This window comes from Brachionichthys hirsutus, chromosome 2 (genome assembly GCF_040956055.1).
Source record: "Brachionichthys hirsutus isolate HB-005 chromosome 2, CSIRO-AGI_Bhir_v1, whole genome shotgun sequence".
NCBI lineage: Eukaryota > Metazoa > Chordata > Actinopteri > Lophiiformes > Brachionichthyidae > Brachionichthys > Brachionichthys hirsutus.
In genome coordinates, this window is record NC_090898.1 from 4,205,826 (window position 1) to 4,229,305 (window position 23,480).

At 45.7% G+C, this 23,480-nt stretch overlaps 3 protein-coding genes across 3 annotated transcripts; all 3 read left to right on the plus strand.

The window, feature by feature from the left end:
• The first annotated feature begins 2,905 nt into the window (after positions 1–2,905).
• hspb7 (heat shock protein family, member 7 (cardiovascular)) lies at positions 2,906–6,687 on the plus strand. The gene is made up of 3 exons (XM_068748892.1): positions 2,906–3,292; positions 5,813–5,937; positions 6,134–6,687. The coding sequence occupies exons 1-3, from the start codon at positions 3,127–3,129 to the stop codon at positions 6,311–6,313; spliced, it is 471 nt and encodes a 156-aa protein (XP_068604993.1). The 5' UTR covers positions 2,906–3,126; the 3' UTR covers positions 6,314–6,687.
• Positions 6,688–9,577: 2,890 nt separating this feature from the next.
• On the plus strand, positions 9,578–15,457 carry zbtb17 (zinc finger and BTB domain containing 17). Its single transcript, XM_068743349.1, has 14 exons — positions 9,578–9,782; positions 9,872–10,051; positions 10,491–10,793; positions 10,872–10,961; positions 11,230–11,492; positions 11,616–11,758; positions 11,839–12,139; positions 12,470–12,557; positions 12,713–12,829; positions 12,927–13,047; positions 13,318–13,448; positions 13,630–13,875; positions 14,054–14,143; positions 14,361–15,457. Exons 1-14 carry the CDS (start codon positions 9,578–9,580, stop codon positions 14,801–14,803), a joined length of 2,721 nt encoding a protein of 906 aa, XP_068599450.1. The 3' UTR covers positions 14,804–15,457.
• Positions 15,458–15,843: 386 nt separating this feature from the next.
• Positions 15,844–19,683, plus strand: ddost (dolichyl-diphosphooligosaccharide--protein glycosyltransferase subunit (non-catalytic)). Its single transcript, XM_068743361.1, has 11 exons — positions 15,844–16,066; positions 16,512–16,622; positions 16,719–16,805; positions 16,896–16,999; positions 17,105–17,199; positions 17,296–17,389; positions 17,537–17,685; positions 17,880–18,027; positions 18,152–18,272; positions 18,413–18,519; positions 19,149–19,683. Exons 1-11 carry the CDS (start codon positions 15,844–15,846, stop codon positions 19,296–19,298), a joined length of 1,389 nt encoding a protein of 462 aa, XP_068599462.1. The 3' UTR covers positions 19,299–19,683.
• Positions 19,684–23,480: the final 3,797 nt, after the last annotated feature.

Here is a 23,480-nt window from a genome sequence, read left to right on the forward strand (position 1 = left end):
TTTAGTATCAGTCATTTATCAATGAACCTGCCAAATATTGAGATGAACATTTTATAACTGGCATGAATATGAGCACACATCATTGCTATATGACCGTCATTACGCTAGATTGGTGTCACAGATTATTTTAAACCTCTAATTCCCTTAGAACTTGTAGGAAAACAAATTTGAGGTAAGAGTTGCCTGATCAATTATTTTCTATGCCTCCCTTTAGCCTTTAACCCTTTATAGCCATTCAACTGCATGTAGAAACTCAAATGATCAAAAATAGTCACTCGCTCCTAGGGTTAATAAGCAAACTAAATAAAAGTAAATCCTAAGGCTGTGTAAGAGACTTGTTGCCATGGGAACAGCACACCATTGCTGCCTGATAAGTTTCTCCTCAAGCAGATAATGGGGAAATCCAATTATGCAAGGCTTTTTAAATTAATAAGAATATGAAATAAGTTCTTACTTCCACCGGCCCTCATCTTCAATGTGGCGCTCTAGTTTCCCAACTCATCCCTCCATCCATCCATCCCTCCATCCATCCATCCATCTCCCACCGCTGATCCATAGCTACCCATCTTGCACCAGTTTAAGGGGCTGTCATCTTGAATCTGCTCAGACTTTCAAAATAAAACACGCTGATTGTGAGCTCACCAGAAGTTGTCCAGATTCCGACACAGATCATGCTTTTGTGTTCAAATCGTATGTAAATCGTGTATGTAAATGAAACCCTTTGCGAGTCTTCCACTAGATGGCGCTTTCCCTATGAAGGTCAGTGGAGACAGTCTTGGGTGGTTGTTGTTTTTCATGAATATCTGGATAACCACGTTTGCATAATGACCTCATTGCGTATTTCTGGAAATAAGTCATTGGCTGTGCGATGACCTTCCAGATCAGCCACAGGCTGTTCCCTTCTCTACGACATTATGTAACAGCTGAAGAACACAACACAGCCGGAGCAGTGTGTGTGAGTGTGTAGGTGTGTGTGTGTGTGCGTGTAGGTGTGTGTGTGTGGGGGATGGTATTATTCGGCCAGCCATGAATGCGCACACAAACATGTGACTCAATGTCACCAGTCTAATCAGTGACAGCCGCATCGTATCGACTGATACGCTCCTTTCCTCCACTGTTCTGTCTTTGTCGCCATTACAGGAGAACCGAGTTTTAAAGGCTGTTATTCTTCAGAGCTTCTTATCATTGCAAACATCCAAACAGAAATGACAAGAAAACATTGTGCCTATAGGCCTTTCATGTGCCCCGTCACCCCCCAATCTAAAATCTAAAAAACATCACAAATTCTGAACACCTAAGTTCTGTCTGTCCATTTAAGTGGACTGGCCGGGTTCATAAGTGGCACAGCTGGGATTTGAAATTCCAAACATGAACTTCTAACCTGCATTTCAGGCTGTAACTATCACACCGCTGTTGTGAGGATAGGTGTTAGTGATTCCAGGTGTCTTCATTGACCTTTGCCTTCCTACCCTCCCATCATTTTTCTCATCGAAATGTGTATCTGAGTTATTTTGCGGGGGTATTTTTAGAAGTCTTTTTTACAGTTTTTGAAAGGTGTGGAGTGAAACTGTGCATTATTTTTTAGTAAATAAATGCAAAAACATCATTTTTTTTGCGGATCAGTTTTGCACTTTAAGGCGCTTGTTATATGATCTCCGAGCTTTCCTTGAGATCCTCCTGATATGTCCTTGGCTGACTGGTTTGGGTAAACGACTTTTACGAGATAGTGATGTGACAGAATCTTATAAAGAACGTGTCATTTTTCTAGACCTATTAATCTTTTGTTTTGTTTCAAAATGACATATTCTGCACACCACCTCCAGCTTTGGTCAAGAATCCAGGGGTGAAAGATGCTTTTCTCCTCCAGAAAGAACCAACAATACTGCTGTCACTAGGGGGGGGGGGGGTCCTGTGGTCAGTTGCTGGGCTGGATTTAGACCCTCTGTGCTCTACGCTCGTTCTGAAAAGGTTGGACGCACGTATCACCGTATGGTGTCATTTGTAATGCTGACTAACCTTTCAAACAATGCATTATTTTTATTTTCCAACAGTGGACGGACTCCAATTTCAATTTCAGGATATGTATGTTGACAGATAGGTGATGTTCATGGCTGAGATTGTGGCGATGGTAAATGGGTAATGTGTCATAATCAGGTCCGAACAGACAGACAGAGACAGACAGTCGGAGGCAGGAATCAAAAGCGTCCTATCAATGGGCCTATAAATGGGTTTTTACTGGTTTAGCTGTCAGCCCCGCTGTGTAGAGGAGCGGGGCAATCAGGAAGAGCGCGCTCCCCGTAGAGATATTAATAGCACACACAGCAATGTCACAACTAAGTCCTCTGCTCCTGCTGATGGCTTTGTTTTCAAGCACATTCTTTCCAACTTTGTTGGGTCTCAATTTATGCTCTGAGATAAGACGCAAGCCGACCCCCCCCCCCAAACCCTTGGCCTTTACAGGAGAATCGTTTGTCATCGTTTGTGCTTTTTGTGTTCATTTAATAAACAGATGTCTGGAAACTCTCTGATGACTTGAAACCCCGCTGAGAAGCAACAGGATGCTTCGTCATTTGATGGCAGAAATACAGTAAGCAATGATCTGCTTGGACAAATGGGTCTCCTCGAATATTAAGAAGCTAATTAAGCCGAGCGTCTGTGTCTCTGAAATGCTTTCTCCTCTCTACTCCTGCCCTATCTGCACCCCTCTCTTATCGAATCCCTCTCTTCTGCTATCGGGCCTTCCATGTCCGGGACCTTTTAGACCACTGACCCTTCTCGCCATTGCTATGTGCATCTCACGATAAATATAGAACACTATTTCCCTTTCCCGGTGAGCTGTGACACGTGCACACTGTCCAACCACACGGGGGGCCTTTACCGAATATATATGAGGTCCGCGGATGAGCGACTGCAGGAGGCTAGAACGGAAGATAAGGGATCTTATTCCACAAAACTGAGAATCAAGTAGAGAACGAAAGGGAGGAAGTCCAGACTGTGTTCTATTTCTTGTGTTAAGAGTCTGGAAAAAGGACCCGGGCAGTCACATTGGAAGAATAAACTCTCTCCGCCTCTCTCTCCCCTCCCTCGATTCTCCTCCTCTGCCTCACTCAGCACTCTCAGCCATCCATGAGTGGGACCAACTCCTCTGCCTATCGTTCGGAGCGTAGTTTCCATCAGACTTCATCCTCATCCTCATCCTCGGGTAACCCACACATGGAGAAGAGCCGGGGACTGTTCACTGAGGATTTTGGCTCCTTCATGAGGCCCGGGAGTGACGCCCTGGGGTTTTCCAGTAAGTTGGAAGGACTTTCAGGTCTTTGTAACTTGCTTTGAATGCCAAGCTAAAAGAAAATAACAGCAGCAGCAGGTTTAAGTGGCAGCTATTGCTGTAAAGTAGAGTTACACTTAAAGTTTATTTAAGAACTTGAAATGGATTTGTTTGAACTGTCACCTTCTATAGATTAATCAGAGCCATGCGTTTCTAAAATTGAACAACGCAACCCTGGTCCAGTTATTTCCTCCATTTGTGTGTTAAAATACAAATTAAGCTCTGGAGGCGTTTCACGTTTCAGTGCCTATCTCTTCTTCTAGCTCAGGAGTGTGTGCAGCCAGTGTGAACTGTTGTGCATCATTTCACACAGATGTGTGAATGTGTGCCATCTGCCCTTTAAATGGACTCCAATCAGTCCATGTGGTCTGTGGGTCAGGGACACAGTGGAATTGTTTTGAAACCACGGCTGGTATCCCATAGCCAGCTAAAGAGCTTAAGGGTGGGTGAAGCTAATAGGAACGCTAAAGACAGACACACACACACACACGTGTGAACAGGGGAATGCTGCATAGACTGCCAGCAGTGTGACTTCACACACTGAGTATCTGGAATGACGCCTGTATAAGGAATGATCAGACGGTAACCCAGTGACTGTCGAACACACCAGATACACACACAGGTTGACAAACTTCCATCACAGCCAAACATCAAGTAAGTGTGACAACAGTGGACGCAGCGCGACAGCTAATAATACACACGAGTGTAACAGCAAGAAGACCGGCCATCTGCACCCCAACCTTTCATTTCACACAGTTCCTGATGAGGTATAATGGCGTGTTCACACCAAACACAAATACACACTTGACTCAAACGAACGTCATTGGATCATTTTTGTTTTACTGTCATTTGACCGAGTAACAAATAAATAAGCGATTATCGACCTTGGCCCCCCCCAAGGTCAGTAATCGCTTGGCTCAGTGGGTTGGAACCGGAGGGTCACCTGTTCAAGTTCCAGCCTAGACGAAACTACGGAGTGAGGACTGGTGACTGTAGAAGGGCCGGTCTACCTCCAGGGCACTGCCGAGGTGCCCTTGAGCAACCCACAAACCCCCCTCGACTGCCCCTGTCATGTCGATCCCCTCCCTCTATGCCCTTTCCGCATGCCACGAGGCCCGAACATATCTGTGCTGTGTGTGTTGATTGTCAGAGAAGCCCATAGTAGGGTGAAATATATATCATATATATATAATCCCATCCACCCGGATGTTACGGTGTCTCCTTCATGCTCGCGTCCTCTACCAGAGGCCTGGGCGGTTGACGGTTCTAGCAGGATCTTAGCTGTCTCTAGGACTGCGCTATTCTGGATGGAGATGTTGGACGTAGTCTCTGGGATCTGCTGGAGCCACTCACTCAGCTTGGGGGGGTACTGCCCCGAGTGCCCCGATCACTACCCGGCACCACCATGCTGTCTTCTGATGTTTATCCACCACCACTATGTCAGGCTGGTTGGCCGTCACCAGTTTGTCCGTCTGGATCTGGAAGTCCCACAGGATCTTACACCCTGCTGTGATGTGCTGCATTGTCTCAGGGGCTTCTTTGCACGGCCTCACCTGGGGTCCTGTCTGGTGTGGGAGACCCCGGCCTCTATTGATCTTGTGTTTAGGGCCTGTTCTTGTGCTGCCATGATTAGTGCATCCGTGCTGTCTTTCAGTCCTGCAGCCACTGGTATGTTTTTCCCATTTTGGCTACTGCTTCAATTTGCTTATTATCATTGTACTCAGACACTTACTGTCCAGCAAACCAGTCTGTCCACTTTGCAATCGCACTTTGATTTGATACTTTTGTTTAGCAACTTGAGTGCTACATAAACTTTTATAACATGTTAGCATGCTGTGCAATTAAAATCATTTATAAACATGCTCACCTGCTGATTATCTGTATTAAATACAATGTCAGTAAAAGCCACTGTCTCATAGTCATCGGTCTTTCTAACAACAGACCTCTGACTGCATGGTGAAATGCAAGGGTGCTGCGAATAACCTTATGAGTAGCTCTGGTGAAGTCATCACATAACGGCTATTGCATCATTCAGGCCGGAATGAAGTGTGCTACTTGAACCGGTGATTTTCCTACTGTCACATGTCAGCATGCCCTAGAAAAAGGTCGAGTGTTGGAACAATTAATCATTTTAAAAGAAGCCTACCCCTTAAGCCTAACCCTATAAAAAAGGTTTTGCTTTCAGGAAATGAACAGAGCCCTACAGCTTTAGATCTAGAGACCCAAACATCTCAACTACCTTTGAGGAAACAGAGAAGTGATCATTGCAAAGTCATAGACAGATCCGGTAAAACAAACAAACAAATAAACAACAAACAAACAAAAAGAGGCTCCATAGTACTTTGAAATTAATTCAAAACAAACTACTTTCATTCGCAAGTAGTATTACACAAGAAAATATTTGTGACATTATAGAGCAGATAAATAAATACTGGCTTGCGTGTTTCCTCAATGACGTTCCTTCTCATGTCGTTGTGGCTTTAGGTGGAGCTGGAAACATCAAGGCTCTCGGGGATTCCTATCAGTTCACAGTTGACGTGAGAGACTTTTCCCCGGAAGACGTCATCGTCACCACGTCCAACAACCAGATTGAAGTCCACGCAGAGAAGGCGAGCAGCCCTCTCCTTTATTTGCAGCTGTAACATACGTTTTGGAGATATTGAAACTACGTTAGCCATCACGCTACAACAACAACAATAACAACAACACCTTTACACACAGCTGTCAGTATAGTTTCCCAAATGTGAACATTCCAATCCCTAATCGCACATCTTCAGTTCTTCGCTATTATTTTGTCGTTGACAGTTGGCCCAAGACGGTTCCGTGATGAACACTTTCACACACAAGTGCCAGCTACCTGAGGACGTTGACCCCACCTCTGTGACATCATCGCTGGGCGCCGAGGGAACCCTAACCGTCAAGGCACGGCGGCACCCAGCCAAGCACGAGCTCGTACAGACCTTTCGCACAGAAATTAAAATCTAGAGAAGGACCGACACACTTTCATCACAATCCTCCAGCCCCTTTTTGTGTTGTTATGTTTCATGTTCTATTTCCTCTATTCTACTTTAAGCACTGTGGGCAGTGTGCACCACAAAACAGCCTCTCTCCACGGCTGCAGCAATGCCTGTTTGCTGCTCGATTATATCGTCTGTTAGTTTACCAGAAAGCAAAGTAATAAACACGCCTTGCATACAGAAAGAGAGAAACGTACTAATCACTGCGCTGCCTCCGTCACGTCGTCAATGCCAGCCTGAAAATGTAACTATGAAATGTATGGCTGTCTCATTTATAACATTTTAGTGTGTCCTTATTTGTGTGAATAAAGGCAGGAAAATTCTATTCCGCCGAAGGTTCAATGAGAGCTAGTTTTCTAAGCCTTTCCATAAGTGCCACAATCATAAGGCGAAACACACAAAAAACTAGCCTCATAATCAATACTGAACAGACTCATTCAGCTCCTGGACTGAGGACAGGCCCTATTCTGTCTTTTGTCTGAAGCATCATCTATGAAGCATCGCTAGAGGAAAGATTTTAACCGTGTAAAAAGAAAAAAAAAACCTATTTCACAAGTGGTTTGTCTGTGGGTGTAATAACGCCGCTGTGTTTGAAAGAAGCTTTGCATATTTGTGTTTAAGGATTCATGATGCTGCACTGTAGGCCGACGCAGCCTAAAATACATTTTTAAAAATGAAAGTTATAGACAGACAAATGGACAGATGGATGGATGGATCACACAGGAAGATAATCTGAGACAAAACAAAATAAAAACACAGCAGCATGAAGTAGAGCTGCTCAGTCATTCCACTGGATATTAAAGACAAGCAGGCTTCGTTATTGGTTGGAATCTCCGCTTGGAATATGATGTTTGCAGATGACATTGTGAGAGCAGGTAGAGGAGAATTTAGAGAAGTGGAGGTCTGCTCTGGAAAAGAGAAGAATGAAGGTGAGCAGGATTAAAACCGAGTACATGTATGTAAATGAGAAGGTCCCAGGGGACAGTGAAGTTACAAGGAATAGACGTAAAGAAGGATTTCAAGTACCTCGGGTCAGCAGTGCAGAGTGATGGAGAGAATGTGGAAAGGAAGAGAAGAACCGTGTGCAGGGTGGAGGAAAGTATCAGGTGTGCTCTGTGATAGGAGAGAGTCAGCGAGGATGAAGGGAAAGGTCTACAAGACAGTGGTGAGGACAGCCATGATGGACGGCTTAGAGACAGTGTCTTTGAGGAAAAAACAGGAGGCGGAGCTAGAAGTGGAGGAGATGAAGATGCTGAGGTTCTCCTTGGGAGTGACCAGGTTGGACAGGATTATAAATGAGACAATGATAAGAACAGGGACAATTAGACATTTTGGACATAAGGTCAGAGAGGACAGACTTTGATGGCTTGGACACGTCCAGAGGAGAGACAGGGACTATATCGGTAGAAGGATGCTGAGGATGGAACTGCCAGGGAACAGGGCTAGAGGACGACCAATGAGAAGATACATGGACGTAGTGAGGGAGGACATGAGAGTGAGCAGAATGTTGGTTGCTGAGGCGACCACAGACGGGGCGGGCCGGGCCGTAAAAGAAAGAAGGCTTTGTTATATAAAAATTGTAAATAGACTGCGCATATAAAGCACTTTTACACCTTCACGGTGCCCAAAGTGTTTGATAAACATACTGAACATCCACGGTGTCTGTTTATAATGGACAAACATGGACCCACATAATTCAGGCTTTTGCTTGAGATTACTCTAATATATCGAAATATGAGGCAAAGGGGGGGGAAATCTGTCACTTCAGTGGGTTTATTAATCATTTCTACTATCGGTTATATGTGTATATCATCATCACTAAGAAACCCAACGCGCGCCGACAGCGCCGCTGTGTGGTCAGTAGCAGTACAGCAGGCGCTCATACTGCGCGTGCTCGACAGATACATCCGGGCCGGTCCCTATCAATCGATCAGAGAGAGGAAGATGGTGGCGCGTGGAGTGAGCGGGGTGATATCGATTGCCGAAAAACTCGATTGGGTTCGTTTTCCTTCGGTAAATCAAACATTCACGAGAGCGTCCCGTCCCGGAGGCCTGAAGCCGCGGTGAAGAGGCGAGAACACGAAGGTAACGGATTAAAATGGCGATTGTTTGACGCGTAAAGAACGAGCGAACTGAGAAAAAGACAGGCCCAGCGCTTCCATGCGCCATCTTGTCCCCTTCACTACGTCTCAAGGCACGCTCAATTAATCCCCGATAACCAAGTTACAGGGATGGAGGCGTTGTAATCGATGGCAAACCAAGCTGGCAGCTTTAATGATCAGACTCATAATATTCTTTTTTTCCTTTGAAAGTCTCGTTCTTCGTGTCGTCGTGTCATCGGGACAATAGCTGCAGCTAAATATGGTTCCTTTGGGGTTAGTTTCGCTTTTATAAACTAGATTTAGTTATAAATCTAGTTTATAAAAGTGTGTTTTATCGATATGAAATCTGAACTAGAACCTGATATCTAACTTTACACCCACGAGTGCAAATACAAGCTTGTATTGATGCGTCACTAAATTACTTTCAAGTTACTCTCGTTTTTACAACATGTCAATATGAGTCGGTCGCAAGATGTTTTATTAGAAATAGTTGGAAGCAAAGGGGTGATCAATAGTGATATTCTATCAATAAAACATATTTACATTTAGAAAGAACAGGGGAGAAAACAAAGTAAAAATCAGTGTCTAAAAGATTCTGACAGTATTTTATATTCTGTGGAGCTTTGGAATTAATATAATTGTGCATTTTATCCCTTACCATGACGAAGGTGGGAGGACAAGGTTAGGGTATTTATTTAGGGTATAATATGTCGGAGCCGTGTTTCAGTTCGTGTTGAAAAACGATTTTTCGTGGACTTGTGGCCTTGATCAAAGTTTTGCATGAGGATTTAGTGATGTTCACCTAAACACCTTTTTGCATTTTGGAAGAATGTACTTGTGACCGTCAGCTGATGCTTATTTCTCTGTCTGCACCACCACTCAGCTGATCAAAGAAAGGAACTTTATGCTAAGCTAATGTCAGCATCAGCTGCTGCACAACACTGTTAATGGCACTTTGTACAGTATATCTGTCACCATCACGTCACCCATTCATAAATGTCACGTTTGCAGGCATCATGGTCAGACTCTGTTCTACATTTCTGCTCGTTTAGTGGTCTCTGGAGCCGGGGTCCTTGTCCCAGTCGCTCTCAGCTTCTCCCAACCGCTGCCATCCCTGAGCCTTCCGGATTATGGAGTTTCCGTGGCACAGTGGGAAGGTTCTGGAGCAACTGAACCGCCAGCGCAAGCAGGGCCTGCTGTGCGACTGCACCTTTGTCGTGGACGGGGTGGACTTCAAGGCTCACAAAGCCGTTCTGGCAGCCTGCAGCGTCTACTTCCGCACCCTCTTCCTGGATCAGAAAGACGTGGTGCATCTGGACATCAGCAACGCAGCAGGTTGTTCCTCGTTTGTGCTCTGACTGTTTAATGTGGTCTACCGTCCCTGCTGTATCACCATTCCTGTTGCATGGTGATTATTGTTACAGGTTTGGGTCAGATCCTGGAGTTCATGTACACAGCCAGGCTGCGCTTAAGTCCACAGAACGTGGAAGATGTGCTGGCTGTTGCTAACTTTCTCCAGATGCAAGAAATCGTGAACGCCTGCTCCGCATATCAGTCAATGGCAAATTCGGCTCCGTCCCTCGTGACGCTGGACGTCTCCGTTGGTGAGTCCAGCGTGGTCTACTTTTTAGTGCAGCGCTTCACATTTGCATTGCTTAATTTTCTCAGGGCAGTATTTTCCCACGCTCCTCATAGCAAGAGCATTCATTACAGAGAGTTTTGGCATCATGAAGTCAGTGCTTTCCATTTTAAGCAGCTGTTGGTTTATAGTGTATTAGCCTGTTATTAACGTTTGCATCTCTGAAAATAGTTCTCTGATATTACATTTACATTACAATTCAATAAATGTTACATTTCGTGCAAATCATGGATCTGCTGCGGTTATTTGTCATTTTGGCAAATCCATAAATCAAATTTCATCTGATTCCGATTCAATATTATTAAATTATACAACGCCAATGTACCACTGATATCCAGTAATTGTCATCCATGTTAAAACAGAAAATGCAACTTTTTCCAAATGTCTGTAACCACCTATAAAAGACAAACCGAGCGAAGCAGAGCAGAAAGGCGAACTGGCAGAGGTGGCGCCGCACACAGAGGAGAATCCGCCCAGCAACCCCACGCAGCATGGAGAGCCCATGGAAGGTCAGGAAAACGCAAAACAAGACGTCTCTACTGAAGCGCAGCAAACTGGCCCTCAGCCCAACCCTGCCAGCACCCCTCCAGGCCGAGGACGACCCCCCAAATCCCAAAAGAACATGTCTGTAAAGGAGGAGGAAGCGGACGCTGGGCAAAGTGCCCCTGGATTTCAGGACAGCCCGGCTGACACTGACCGCGCACCCAGTATGCATCACAATGTCTGCGACTGTTCAATCATTGCGTTTGACCGATAACATCAAAGCTATTTATCTCTGTTCGCAGAATCTCAGTTGAAATCAACCGGGAGCTCATCCTACGTGAGCTCTCGAGGACGAAGAATCAGGAAGCCTCCTCGACGAAACTTCCCTCCTGGTGAGCAGGCCGAGCCGGTTTTGCTTTGTTGTGCAAACTCCAAAGCAAACAGCAGTGGGAATACTGGAAATTCCTTCAGCGTCAGCGTGCAGTAACACACAGACAGGAAAACGTCAAACATGAAACATTTCCAAAGAAGGAAAAGTTCAACTGAGTTTCATTTGATCTCATGTTACATTCAATCTCAATTCAAGCCGTTTATATCAATTCCAGCCAAGCCTCCCGACAGTATGGCGTATTTCAAGATTTCTCTATTGCCCCCTTTCAGACGACGACTCTGAAGAGGAATGTTCGTCGAAGGCCAAAGCCGGGGACACGATGGCAGAACCGGCCGAGGTGGCGGAAGAGCCCGAGGAGGACTCCAGGGAGATCGACGAGGAAGAGACTGAGAATGATGATGAAGAGGGAGATGGAGACGGAGAGGAAGACATTGATTTGAGCAGTGAGGGAGAAGGAAGACAAACGGCGTCAACATCTATGGGCACCCGGTCCGAGTCGAAGCCTTACAGCTCTGTGACGCACAAATGCGAGGTGAGGGCGTGAACTACATCCTGGTCAAAAACGAACGTGTGCTCACGCTACGGTGGCCACATGCTAATGCTCGCCATGAGTTCCCCAAGCTGGCGCTTTATGACAATCCTTTCTACTTTCCAGGACTGTGGGAAGAAGTTCACTCACACTGGAAATTTCAAGAGACACATCCGCATTCACACCGGAGAGAAACCGTTTCGCTGTCGCGACTGCAACAAAGCTTTCTCTGACCCTGCAGCTTGCAAAGCCCACGAGAAAACACACAGGTGAGCGACTCATTTAGTTTGCCGGAGCTCTTGTCGGGTTCACGCTCGATAAACTAACCGCTGCCCCCCCCCCCCCGTAGCCCCCTGAAGCCCTACTGCTGCTCCACCTGCGGGAAGAGCTACAGGCAGATCAGTCTGCTCAACCTGCACCGCAAACGGCACACGGGCGAGGCCCGATACAGCTGCGACGTGTGCAGCAAGCTCTTCACCACGTCTGGCAACCTGAAGCGCCACCAGCTGGTGCACAGCGGCGAGAAGCCGTATCACTGCGACTTCTGCGAGAAAGCCTTCTCCGACCCGACGGCCAAGATGAGGCATCTGGAGACGCACGACACGGACAAGGGCAACAAGTGTCCGCATTGTGACAAGCGCTTCAATCAGGTAGCAGCGCGTTTGGGACAGGTTCTAGTTCGTCCTGAAGTTAAAAAAAAAGCAGTTAAATATGTAGAGCATTATAAAACGTCAAATATATCAGTTACAACATTTTATTTTGCTGTTTAAATTCAACAAGCGGTGGCCTCTCCTCCCAAACTCTCACTGAGATGTCATGTAATAAAATGATGAAGATTAACCTGTCCCAGATATTTAGAAATGTGTTCCAGTTATCAAATTCAGACGGAGCATATCTATAAAAACAATTTGATTTTCAAATCATTGCAGTTTGCTCTTCTGGCATTTTGAATAATTTGCCTAATTCTTATGCATCTTCAGGCGGGAAATCTGAAGGCTCACTTAAAGATTCACATCACAGACGGGCCTCTGAAGTGCAAGGAATGCGGAAAGCAGTTCACCACCTCAGGTAAGTGTAAGGTAAATCAACCTAAGTGGCGGTTGGAGGTTTCTGAAAGAAACAAGCATGTCGGTTCACATCGCGCCAGAAGACGCCGCCTTTGCTTGCGTCTTTTGCTTTGAGGTATTTCACCTGGCCTTTGTTTGCCGGTATCTCCTGTTCAGGAAACCTGAAGAGACACGTGCGGGTTCACAGTGGGGAGAAACCGTACATCTGTATGCACTGTCAGAGAGCGTTCAGTGACCCTGGAGCTCTGCAGCGGCATGAGCGCATCCACACAGGTACCCCCCCCACCCCCGTGATTATCTAACTATGGACTGCGGAGGCATCCTACTGTCCTCTCCCAGCCACAGTGAGACTGTGATCCATGTTTTACAGGAGAAAAACCCTGCGTCTGCGTGATCTGTGGCAAGGCCTTCACCCAGGCCAGCTCGCTCATCGCTCACGTCCGACAGCACACAGGAGAGAAGCCCTATGTGTGCGATCGCTGTGGGAAAAGGTCGGCAAACATACATCTGTGCTACACAGAGGGCTCCTTTTTTCCAAATGATCTTTTCCCTGAATATACTCGGACATTATCCAACGGGAAAATTTGGAGCTCTGTGAATAGAAAGATTTCCGTAAGGAGTCATCATCGCATCTAGGACTTGCTACCGTCCAAACCTAAAATGTCGACATTAAATAAAAATAAAAGCCTCCTGTGATGGAGGAGAAAACGTGAGTTTTTCTTCTGCATGTTCGGTGATTTCACCTCTTTTTCTCCGGACAGGTTTGTGCAGTCCAGTCAACTGGCTAATCACATTCGTCATCATGACAACGTCCGACCGCACAAGTGCCAGATGTGCAACAAGGCATTTGTTAATGTGGGAGACCTGTCGAAGCACATCATCATTCATACAGGTGTGGACAACATGAGGGTCGAATCATTCTCTGGCTTTGAACCAATGGAAAATGTAGAGAGGAAGCGTCGTGCACTTTTGTCCGTTTCTTGGCGCCCGGTGGAGTTTGCAGATTTCACCCTTGATCTTTAATGATCATCTCTTATCTCGTCTCATCTCTCCTCCCTGTCCTGATCTGCCAGGGGAAAAGCCTTTCCTGTGTGATAAATGCGGCCGAGGGTTCAACCGGGTGGACAATCTGCGCTCCCACGTCAAGACCGTCCATCATGGCAAGGCTGGCATGAAGCAGCTTGTGGTCACAGGGAGCAACACGGACGAGGAGGCTGACGGATGCCAAGGGGCGTCGACATCTGACGAGATCAACATCGTCACGGTGACCACAGAGGACATTGTCACCCTTGCAGCCAGCGCTGTAGCTCAGCTGACAGGTGAGGCAGCATCTATGAGTGGAGTCATGATTTTGAAATAACATTCATCTGTCCCTGGCTAGAAATTGTGCAGAATGCCGCAGGCGGGACCTGGAGGTCGTCCACGTGATAACCGGGGCACGAAGGACGAAAGGGATTAGCCGCTGATCAGTGTTTGTCTTGTGTCGCATCTTTACAGTAGTTCCGGTGACGGCTTCAGTGTCTGCGGACGAGACGGAGGCGCTGAAAGCAGAGATCACCAAAGCAGTGGAGAAAGTTCAAGAAGCAGGTAAGGCTGCAGGGAACTCACACACTGCACGGTGGACACATTTTATGATCATATTATATATTGAAAATATTTCCTATTACTTTTATGATATGCAATTTGTATAAAGTTGATCTTAAACAAACACAACAAACAAAATGGAAGCATTTGATTAAAGCTGGGACTGACCTGTGATGAAATAGGAGATGTGCTGATGAATCGACTTGTCATCTCTTCGCAGACCCCAACACTCAGATCTTGTACGCTTGTGACTCTTGTGGTGATAAATTCTTGGACGCCAGCTCCCTTGCCCAACACGTACGCATCCACACAGCTCAGGCCTTAGTCATGTTTCAGGCAGATTCCGACTTCTACCAATACACCACGGCCACCGCGGAAGGGGATTGTGCCGCGACATGGCAACCCGCAGCCGAACAGGTCATCCACGAGGGAGAACTTATTTTCCGTTCCCAGGATGGAGACGGAGAGGCAGAAGTGGAAATGGTGGGAGAGACACAAGAACAAGAAGAGGGCTCAGGAGCGGTGGCTGATGATGATGACGAGGGGAGGGAGGATGGGGCTGTGAAACCCCACACTGAGCTCCACTCGGAGGGAAATGGTGAAGCTACAACAGAGGTAGCAGAGGACAAAGAGCAGGAGATGGATTGCGAGAGTCACGTGTAACGGGCCAGGTTAGTGAGTAGAGCAGGAAATACAAGCAACAGGGAGAGTTGGTGAAGGGCTCCATGAAATGCTTTTTAAACATGTCTCAGGACTTCTAGTCCCGAATTGTGTGATGGAAGAGATTATTTTCTATTTTGTATAGTGTGTTTATTTTTGGACTGAAATGACTGTTTGTTGTACTTTGCAAAAACATACAGTCAACAATATTTTATGGTACTTATTTGGCGATGTGCAGGTATTTTCACGAATAGCAGACTATATGTTGGTTCCTGAAGGTTTACTTCAGATTTATTTGTCTCCAGACGTGGGGTGTCGTGCATTGACATGCTGGTGAACATTGTAAATGCTGTTAATATGTAATATTTGATGAATTCTTTTGTGTCCTAAAAATGTCTTAATTCTCCTTATAAAAGAGTAATACATTTCACAAGATAAGTTATTGTAAGTCAGTGGTAACTTTGATTTGCAGATGTTTCCCTATGACCGATGGCTTCATGCGTCGTGTTTTCGGTTAACGTTGGCACTCGCAAAATATGCTATCATATATCGATAGCACTGTAGTGGTAGACTGATCAGTGATGAATCAATACGTTGTCACAACAATGTGTCCTGTAATTTATATTACTGTAAATAAATGTGCCCTTACATACCTGAGATATGGCTGTCGTTTGTTTGATTGAATTCCACATGTTGGGTGATAAAATGTAGAAATAAAACAAGGAAAATAATGTACCGAAGAAATATTGATTTACATTTTAATAATATTCAGATTTAACCAAGTTACACATGTGAGAAAGCTATTTAGTCAATCGTGTTCCTATATCAGTACAAGTAATTTGCATTTCATGCATATTCATTAAATGTGGTACATATGTTAATTTTCCCAAACACGTATTCTTCCGGGTTCGTCAGTCTTAAAAAGCTTTCATCCCATTGGCGGAGTGATGGTCGGTGCGACATGTTTCTCCTCTGCGATTGGTTGGATTTCGGGGGTCAAAGTTAAGTCGACTTCTAACGCTGACGTCGACTTCTGTAGCAAAATGGCGCCGATGACAGCCGTACTGCAGATGCGCCGGTCCAATTCTTTATCGTTGTCCAGGAGAAGGTCCGGAGCGATGACCCAAAGGAACTTCTACGGCGTCCTCCTGCTCTTTTCATTGTCGGCCATGTTGCACTGTGCTTGGGCTGACGGTAAAACGCTGGTTCTGCTGGACAACCTCAACATCAGAGACACCCATTCAATTTTCTTCCGCAGTCTAACAGGTCAGCACGAGATTCGCGTCTTTGTCGTTCTTAAACATTCATGCGCTTCTTTTTTTTTCTTTTCTTAAAAAAAAAAAAAAGATTTTATGTGCATATGTTGTTGTTGTTTTAACGTGGTTTTCAATATCAGCCTTTGTGATTTATTAACTTTATGCGTCAATTCAATCAAATGCGTCAGTCTTCATTTCCGCATATTGTTAGTAAAACAATTGGCTAATATTTTGCTGAATTTACTCATCTTTAGACAAAGGTTGATTTGTAAACTCTCTATTGCAGTCATAATGATTTATGTTACGGCGTCATCGACGTCCCGAATAAAGGATTCTGTTGCTAATGTGTATTGTAAAGATGCAAGCTTTTCGATGCCCCCCCCCCCCCGACTGCTTTGGATGCAGCACCGACGTGAGGCGGTGGCGTTTAATGAAGCTGCGTTTGTCCCTTTCAGATCGTGGCTTTGACCTCACAGTGAAGACGGCGGACGATCCCTCCCTGACGCTGATCAAATATGGCCAGTTCCTGTATGACCATTTAATCATCTTCTCGCCATCGGTCGAGGGTGAATTTTACACACTTCATTCATAACGTAGTCTATAACATGTGCCATGTTTGTATGTTAATAATAATTATGGACTTTTATGTTTATCGTTCCTAGACTTTGGAGGAAACGTCAATGTAGAGACTATAACATCGTTCATTGATGGAGGAGGCAACGTCCTGGTTGCTGCCAGCTCAGATATCGGTCCGTTGATTTCCCCACGGGACTCTTTGCAGTGTCCTATAAAGTCTATAACGTGTCCTGGAATGTAACCCCCCTGCTGCTGTTAAACAGGCGACCCCCTGAGAGAGCTGGGCAGCGAGTGCGGTATCGAGTTCGATGAGGAGAAGACGGCTGTTATCGACCATCACAACTATGACGCGTCTGACCCTGGAGAGGTAGACGCTAAGCTAGGATCCGACGGACATGCTCGGTTCCGCTAACTCTGTGTTTACAACTGGCGCTTCGTGTCGTTATTCCCGATTGCTCCCCGTCCTCTCCAGCACACCTTGATCGTTGCTGACCCGGAGAACCTTCTGAAAGCTCCAACTATCGTCGGCAGACATGCCAGCAATCCTGTTTTGTTCAAGGGCGTTGGGTAAGCACGACTGAGCTCCATCTTAACGTTTCAGTTGTAATCAGTACACCATTAGTGATACTCGCATATTAACTTACCGCCCCTACTCCTACCCAGCATGGTGGCGGACCCAGACAACCCTCTTGTCCTGGACATCCTTACTGGATCTTCTACCGCTTACTCCTTTTTCCCCGACAGGCCGATCTCTCAGGTGTGAATCACTGAATCCTTGTCGTACCGTTGTCGTCCCACACTGGTAGCAGCTTGTTAGCTTAGAGATCTGTCACTAATAATGTTAATATTCACTGAATAAGGGATGAACTCCAGGATTCCATAATTGGCTGCTCTTTCTCTCCAGTACCCGCACGCTGTTGGTAAGAACACCCTGCTGATCGCCGGCCTTCAGGCCAGAAACAACGCCAGGGTGGTTTTCAGCGGCTCCCTGGACTTCTTCAGCGACGCGTTCTTCAACTCTGCGGTGCAGAAAGCCAGGCCCGGCTCTCAGTGGTAATCTTCACCATTCATCACGCTTCTCCTCTCCTGCGGTCTCGCATCCTATTACAGTTTTCAGTTATAAAATCTGACCTGTCGTCGGCAGCGCTCTGTTTATTTGCTCAGCCATTTCTTAATCCCCTGAAGCCTGCATCGTAAGCTTTTATCGTCGGTCTCTTGTCATCGACCGCATTCTTCTTCTTTGTTAGGCATGAGAGGACGGGGAACATGCAGCTGGCTGAGGCTCTGTCCCGCTGGGTATTCAAGGAGGCTGGGGTCCTCAGGGTGGGAGCTGTTGCCCATCATCCTGTTGGAGAGGCCAACCCCCCTACAGCGTACACAATCACTGACCTGGTGGTGAGTGTCCGGTTTCTGTGACTCCTCTTAACTGTCGACACGCTGAAGATGTTTGCCTCCTCCTAATGAGGGGGGGGGGGGGGGGTCTGCATTCCAACAATGAGCCTAAAACTGTCCCGTGCAGGAGTACAGCATCGTCATTGAGATGTTATCTGAGGGCAGCTGGGTTCCCTTCGATGGAGATGATATTCAGCTTGAATTTGTGAGGATTGATCCCTTTGTCAGGACCTATCTCAAAAGAAACGGTATGTTTCAGTGGTTGTGTAACGTATGCATGAATTAACGATGATGATTTTATTTATTATTTATTATGAATTAGTGCTCACGGCCAAAATGTATTGCATCGTTGAGGTTTGTTGGTTTGAAGCCTTTTTCTTTCATCTAGGGGGTAAATACAGTGTCCAGTTCAAGCTGCCAGATGTTTACGGCGTCTTCCAGTTCAAGGTGGACTACAACAGGCTGGGCTACACACACCTGTACTCCTCTACTCAGGCACGTTGAGCAGGGTTACTTATGTGTTAAACAGGACCCCCAGAGTGCAGAGGGTACTGGTTCAGCAGGTCAAACTAAATATCATCAGATTACTCTATTTTTTGGGGAAACGCTAAGGTGCTAGTGGATAACATTCATTATTTAAAAAAATTAAATAAAAATCATCTAACACTTAAAATCAGTGGGGGAGGCACAATTTGTTGTGTCCTTTCTGTCACTGTTGCTTCACTTCCCTATTTTTTTTTACTTTGTCTCTGAAATGAGGAAAATGAAATTCAAGGGAAGTTGTATATTTCCGACCAGGAATGTAGCTGGATTAAGCAGCGTAGTCTGTCACATGGTGCCTTCTTTTTTTTTTTAATGGCCAGCTGTGATATTTTCCTGGCATGAAGCGGCACAAATTCAGCCCTGGGTTGAGTTCACACAAAAACAATTGGTGCGGTTGTTGTATGGAGAAAGCCACGCATGCAGAGCCTGTTTATATTTACTGATGAAATTAGTTATTTTCTAGGGTCTAATTCTCGGGCTGTATTGCATTAGAGTTCACTATTTTAGTACTTTGGCATGGATGCATTTTGTAATCATGATGAATTAGGTTGGCTAACTCCTGTTTGCTTTCTTCGTCTCAGGTTTCCGTGCGTCCTCTGCAGCACACTCAATACGAGCGCTTCATTCCCTCGGCCTACCCGTACTATGCCAGTGTTTTCTCCATGATGGCGGGACTCTTTGTCTTCAGCATAGTATTCCTGCACATGAAAGAGAAGGAGAAGTCCGACTAAGGAAAACGGCAGGAAAGGGTAACAAGATTGTACAAATTCAATGTCTTGAATCTTCATGCAGGAACTTGGATTGCAGTTGTCCACTTGAACTAATGAGTCTGGAGCCCAGAGTTGTTGCTGACTGTCCTGCAGTGGTTGGGTTTTGTTGTTTGTCTTTTTTGTACTATAAGTCAAGGCCTTTAAATGTTCACAAAACATTTTCTTTACATTTGGTAAAATCCAAGTAGAGCCATTTGCCTTGTAAGATATTAAAATATGACCCATTTTCTTCTCAATCCGGAAAGGTTCTTGTAACTACATGCACTGAATATGCCAACTGTTCATGTTTGAGAAGATTGTATGTTTCCAAAAAAGCTGGAAACATCTTAATAAAACATTTTCCATTTCTGATAGTTCATGTCCTTTCTGTACTGAGAGTTGCCCTAATAGGTGTTTGTTACATTTTAAATTGTGTTTAACTGCTAAATGTCTTGTCTTTCAACCTAATTGTATATATTAGGGGTGCAAATGCATCAATAAGCTCAACAGTTGCAACAATACGTTCAAGATTCTTTATTGTCATTATGCTAACATAACAAAATTGTGTGAAGGCCCACACGTGTCTGTATCGAACCGTTCGATACAGATACATGTATTTGCACCCCTTATACATATATATATATATATACACACAATATGTTTTAATCTTTAACTCTGTTCAATGCACTGAGCACCTGTTTCAAATTAGGATCAGGTGCTATTTATTATACCATTATTGATCTGAAGTCATTTCAAAGATTCATCTCAAGTTCATGTTTCTTAAACTTGCATTTGGGGAAAACCAACTGAGAATGGTGTTAAACAAAAGAAAATCCAGATAGCCATTTGTTGAACGAGTTGACAGTGGAGCAATGAAGTAAATTTTATCTCAATGAAAATAAATATGCACACTCTGTGATCTAAAAGGATTATGACAGTTTGCAATGAAAGGAAAATAGGACCGAAGTTGCGGGATGAAGAAATGAAACCCGTGAGAAACTCACTGGCTCAGACGTACTGCTTATGAAATTGATTTCACGTGTTAACGACGCATTGTCGTGGAAAGATCTAACAGGATGTAAAAAAAAACAAGGAAAACTGTCACCTGCGCTATTAATTTTCAACAGCAAATTTGTTTATGCAAATTCTGAAGAAATGGAGCCCTCGCTAAAACGTAGCTGTCTCCGGGCGTCTCTCCGGTTCATTGTTTCAGCAGCGCGGCCCTCCTCTGGAGCCATTTGCGCATGGCCGCTGGCTCAGTACAATGAAACAGAGCAGAAAGGAACCTCATTGGCTGGGCTAGTCTCAGTGGGCGGAGCTACGCCTCCGGTCAAAACAGAGAATCAACGAGGCGAGTTCGAACCCCATGCCAGGCCGGTGTTGTTGATGCGTCATTTGACACCTGCAGTAACTCCTGAGGACTTTTCTTCTTCTTCTGTTTTTTTGTTGTGGTGACCAAAACAAAAGAAATATACTAACCAAAAGAAAAGCACTTTATTTCAAAATATATACATAATTTACAATACATAACTTGGGACAAAATGTCATTTACAAGAATACATACTTTAGAATGCGCGGTACTCAGAGGGATGTAATAGTGTAAGGTCAGAGCGCCACTCCTAACTTCTCCTTCTTCCCAAGCACATTAGAGTCCAATCCGTCTCAGATTATATCTGGCGGCGCTCCCATGTTGTCGCTGCCTCATGTTAGATTTAAGGAGAGTGAATAATGTCGCTCCTTTCAAGGCGGGCCTTCGGTTATTAGGACGTGTAATTGCATTATAAGCAGCTGTGACTGATTATGTCGATTCACTGCTTTGCTTGTGCAACACTTAAACAGTGAGGTTCTCCAATGCTAGCTTAATGGTGGCGTAGTGGCGCGATGATGTGTTCACCTTCGTCCCAGTCGTATTCCAGGAGACAAACGCCGATCAAAGACTGATATTGATCGAGAAAGGCCAAAGGGTGTTTGCTCAGCTGTTCTCAGACGTCTGTCCCAGGACGTCGGACGACTTCCGGGGCGTCCCGCTCTGTTATAGGTTTTCATGTTCCATCGTGTGGTTTCCACCGGCTGGCTGCAAGGCGGAGGTACGTCCCGGGCCAGCCTACGGTCGCAGCATTGGGGGGGAGTTTGGCTCTGCGCTGGGGGGAGCCAGGGCTTGGGTCTTTACTGGGGGGAGTCTGGCTCTGCGCTGGGGCTGGGGGGAGCCAGGGCGTGGGTCTTTATCGGGGGGGGGGGGCTGGGTCTATGCTGGTGGAGCTAATTTATCTTTGCAGAGTCGGTGGATTGTTCTGGCGAGTTGGGAGGTTGTGATTCGGCTGTGTTATGTCTCCCAACTCGTTTCTTCACTTATTTCCCGTCTAGAGGTGAGGGAGTTTCGATCGCCACCACCGTCGCCGCCACCAACGCCGGGGAGCCGGAGCCGCTGCTTGATCCAACGCCAGCTGGAGAAGGAGGAGAAAAACACATGTTCATTCATAAAACCCTGAAGGGGGGGCACCGGATCTGCAATAACATAAAAAACACAAGAAAACTGAATGATCAATTATCTCACCTCTGGGATGGGAGCCGGGGTGTCATCAGGCTGAGCCGGCGTGTCAGCGGGCGGATCCAGAGTCTCTACGGGAGGGAGAGTGGCTCTCCCCGCAGGGACCTCCACCAAAGGGAAGGGGAACATCCGAAACATCCGCGGAAATAAAAGGTGCGTCTCGGGAGGGAGCTGGTAGATCGGCGGAGGGAACTCCATGGAAGGGAGCTCCCTGGAAGGGAGCGGGCATACCGGCCGAGGGATCACCGAGGAAGGGTAGGCAAATATCCGCGGAGGTTTTTTAGGCGGTGTCTGCCGTGAGGGAGCCAGAGTCGCTGCATGCTCAGCCGGGGACTCCGCGGGCTCAGCTGGGGTTTCAGCGAGCTGAGCCGGATGCTGCAATAACATAAAGGAATTCATTGCCTTGGTTAAACGATGAATGCAGGAAAATAATGGACCACAACTTAAAAAATCATTTAAAACTGGTCTCACTACAGAAAGACAAACAGTTACATGTTTAAGACATAAAATAACTCAAAGTCTGTGAAAGGCTAAAGCAAAATTCTTCATGGATATCATCGTAGAAGCAAAGGGGAATGCAAAAATAATCTGGCAAAATTTGAATAAATTACTTGGCAAAGACATTAAAGACTCAAACAAATGTATTGATCTTAAAATGAACAATGCAATGGTAAATAGTCCAACTGTCCTAGCTAATAAGTTTAACTCAGTCAGGGAGAAGACAGAAATGTTTGCACCGTCTATTCTTACTTCCAGCTAAATTAATAAGTAAATAAATCAATAAAAAACACAAGACAACTAAATTATCTCACCTCTGGGATGGGAGCCGGGGTGTCATCGGGCTCAGCCGGGGGGTCAGCGGGCTGAGCCAGAGTCTCTACGGGAGGGAGCGTGGCTCTCCCCGCAGGGACCTCCACCAAAGGGAAGGGGAACATCCGAAACATCCGCGGAAATAAAAGGTGCGTCTCGGGAGGGAGCTGGTAGATCGGCGGAGGGAACTCCATGGAAGGGATCTGGAGTATCGGCCGAGGGATCACAGGGGAAGGGTAGGCGAATATCCGCGGAGGTTTTTTAGGCGGTGTCTGCCGTGAGGGAGCCAGAGTCGCTGCATGCTCAGCCGGGGACTCTGCGAGCTCAGCTGGGGTTTCAGCGAGCTGAGCCGGATGCTGCAATAACATAAAGGAATTCATTGCCTTGGTTAAACGATGAATGCAGGAAAATAATGGACCACAACTTAAAAAGTTAGACTGTTTGTATGATGTTCTCAAAGCAACCTCTGGACATCAAACATTCAGGTGTATTTTTGGGAGGACAGGAACTACAAATTGTCTCTGAATTCAAGTACCTCGGAGTGACACTTGATTCCACACTATCTCTCAAGAGCCACATTAAAAGAATAAGAATACAGTGAAATTCAACCTGAACAATTTTAAGCAAATACGACCTTTCATAACACTTGGGGCTGCTAGAATGTTTCTGCAATCAATGATTTTCTCACACATTGAATATTGCATTCCATGTTTGCAGATGTAAACTAGTATTTTTGCTAAAATCCGGCATATTACGTCTATTAGATGCGTCTGTAAGATGTTCATTAACGTGCACTGTCCCTATCA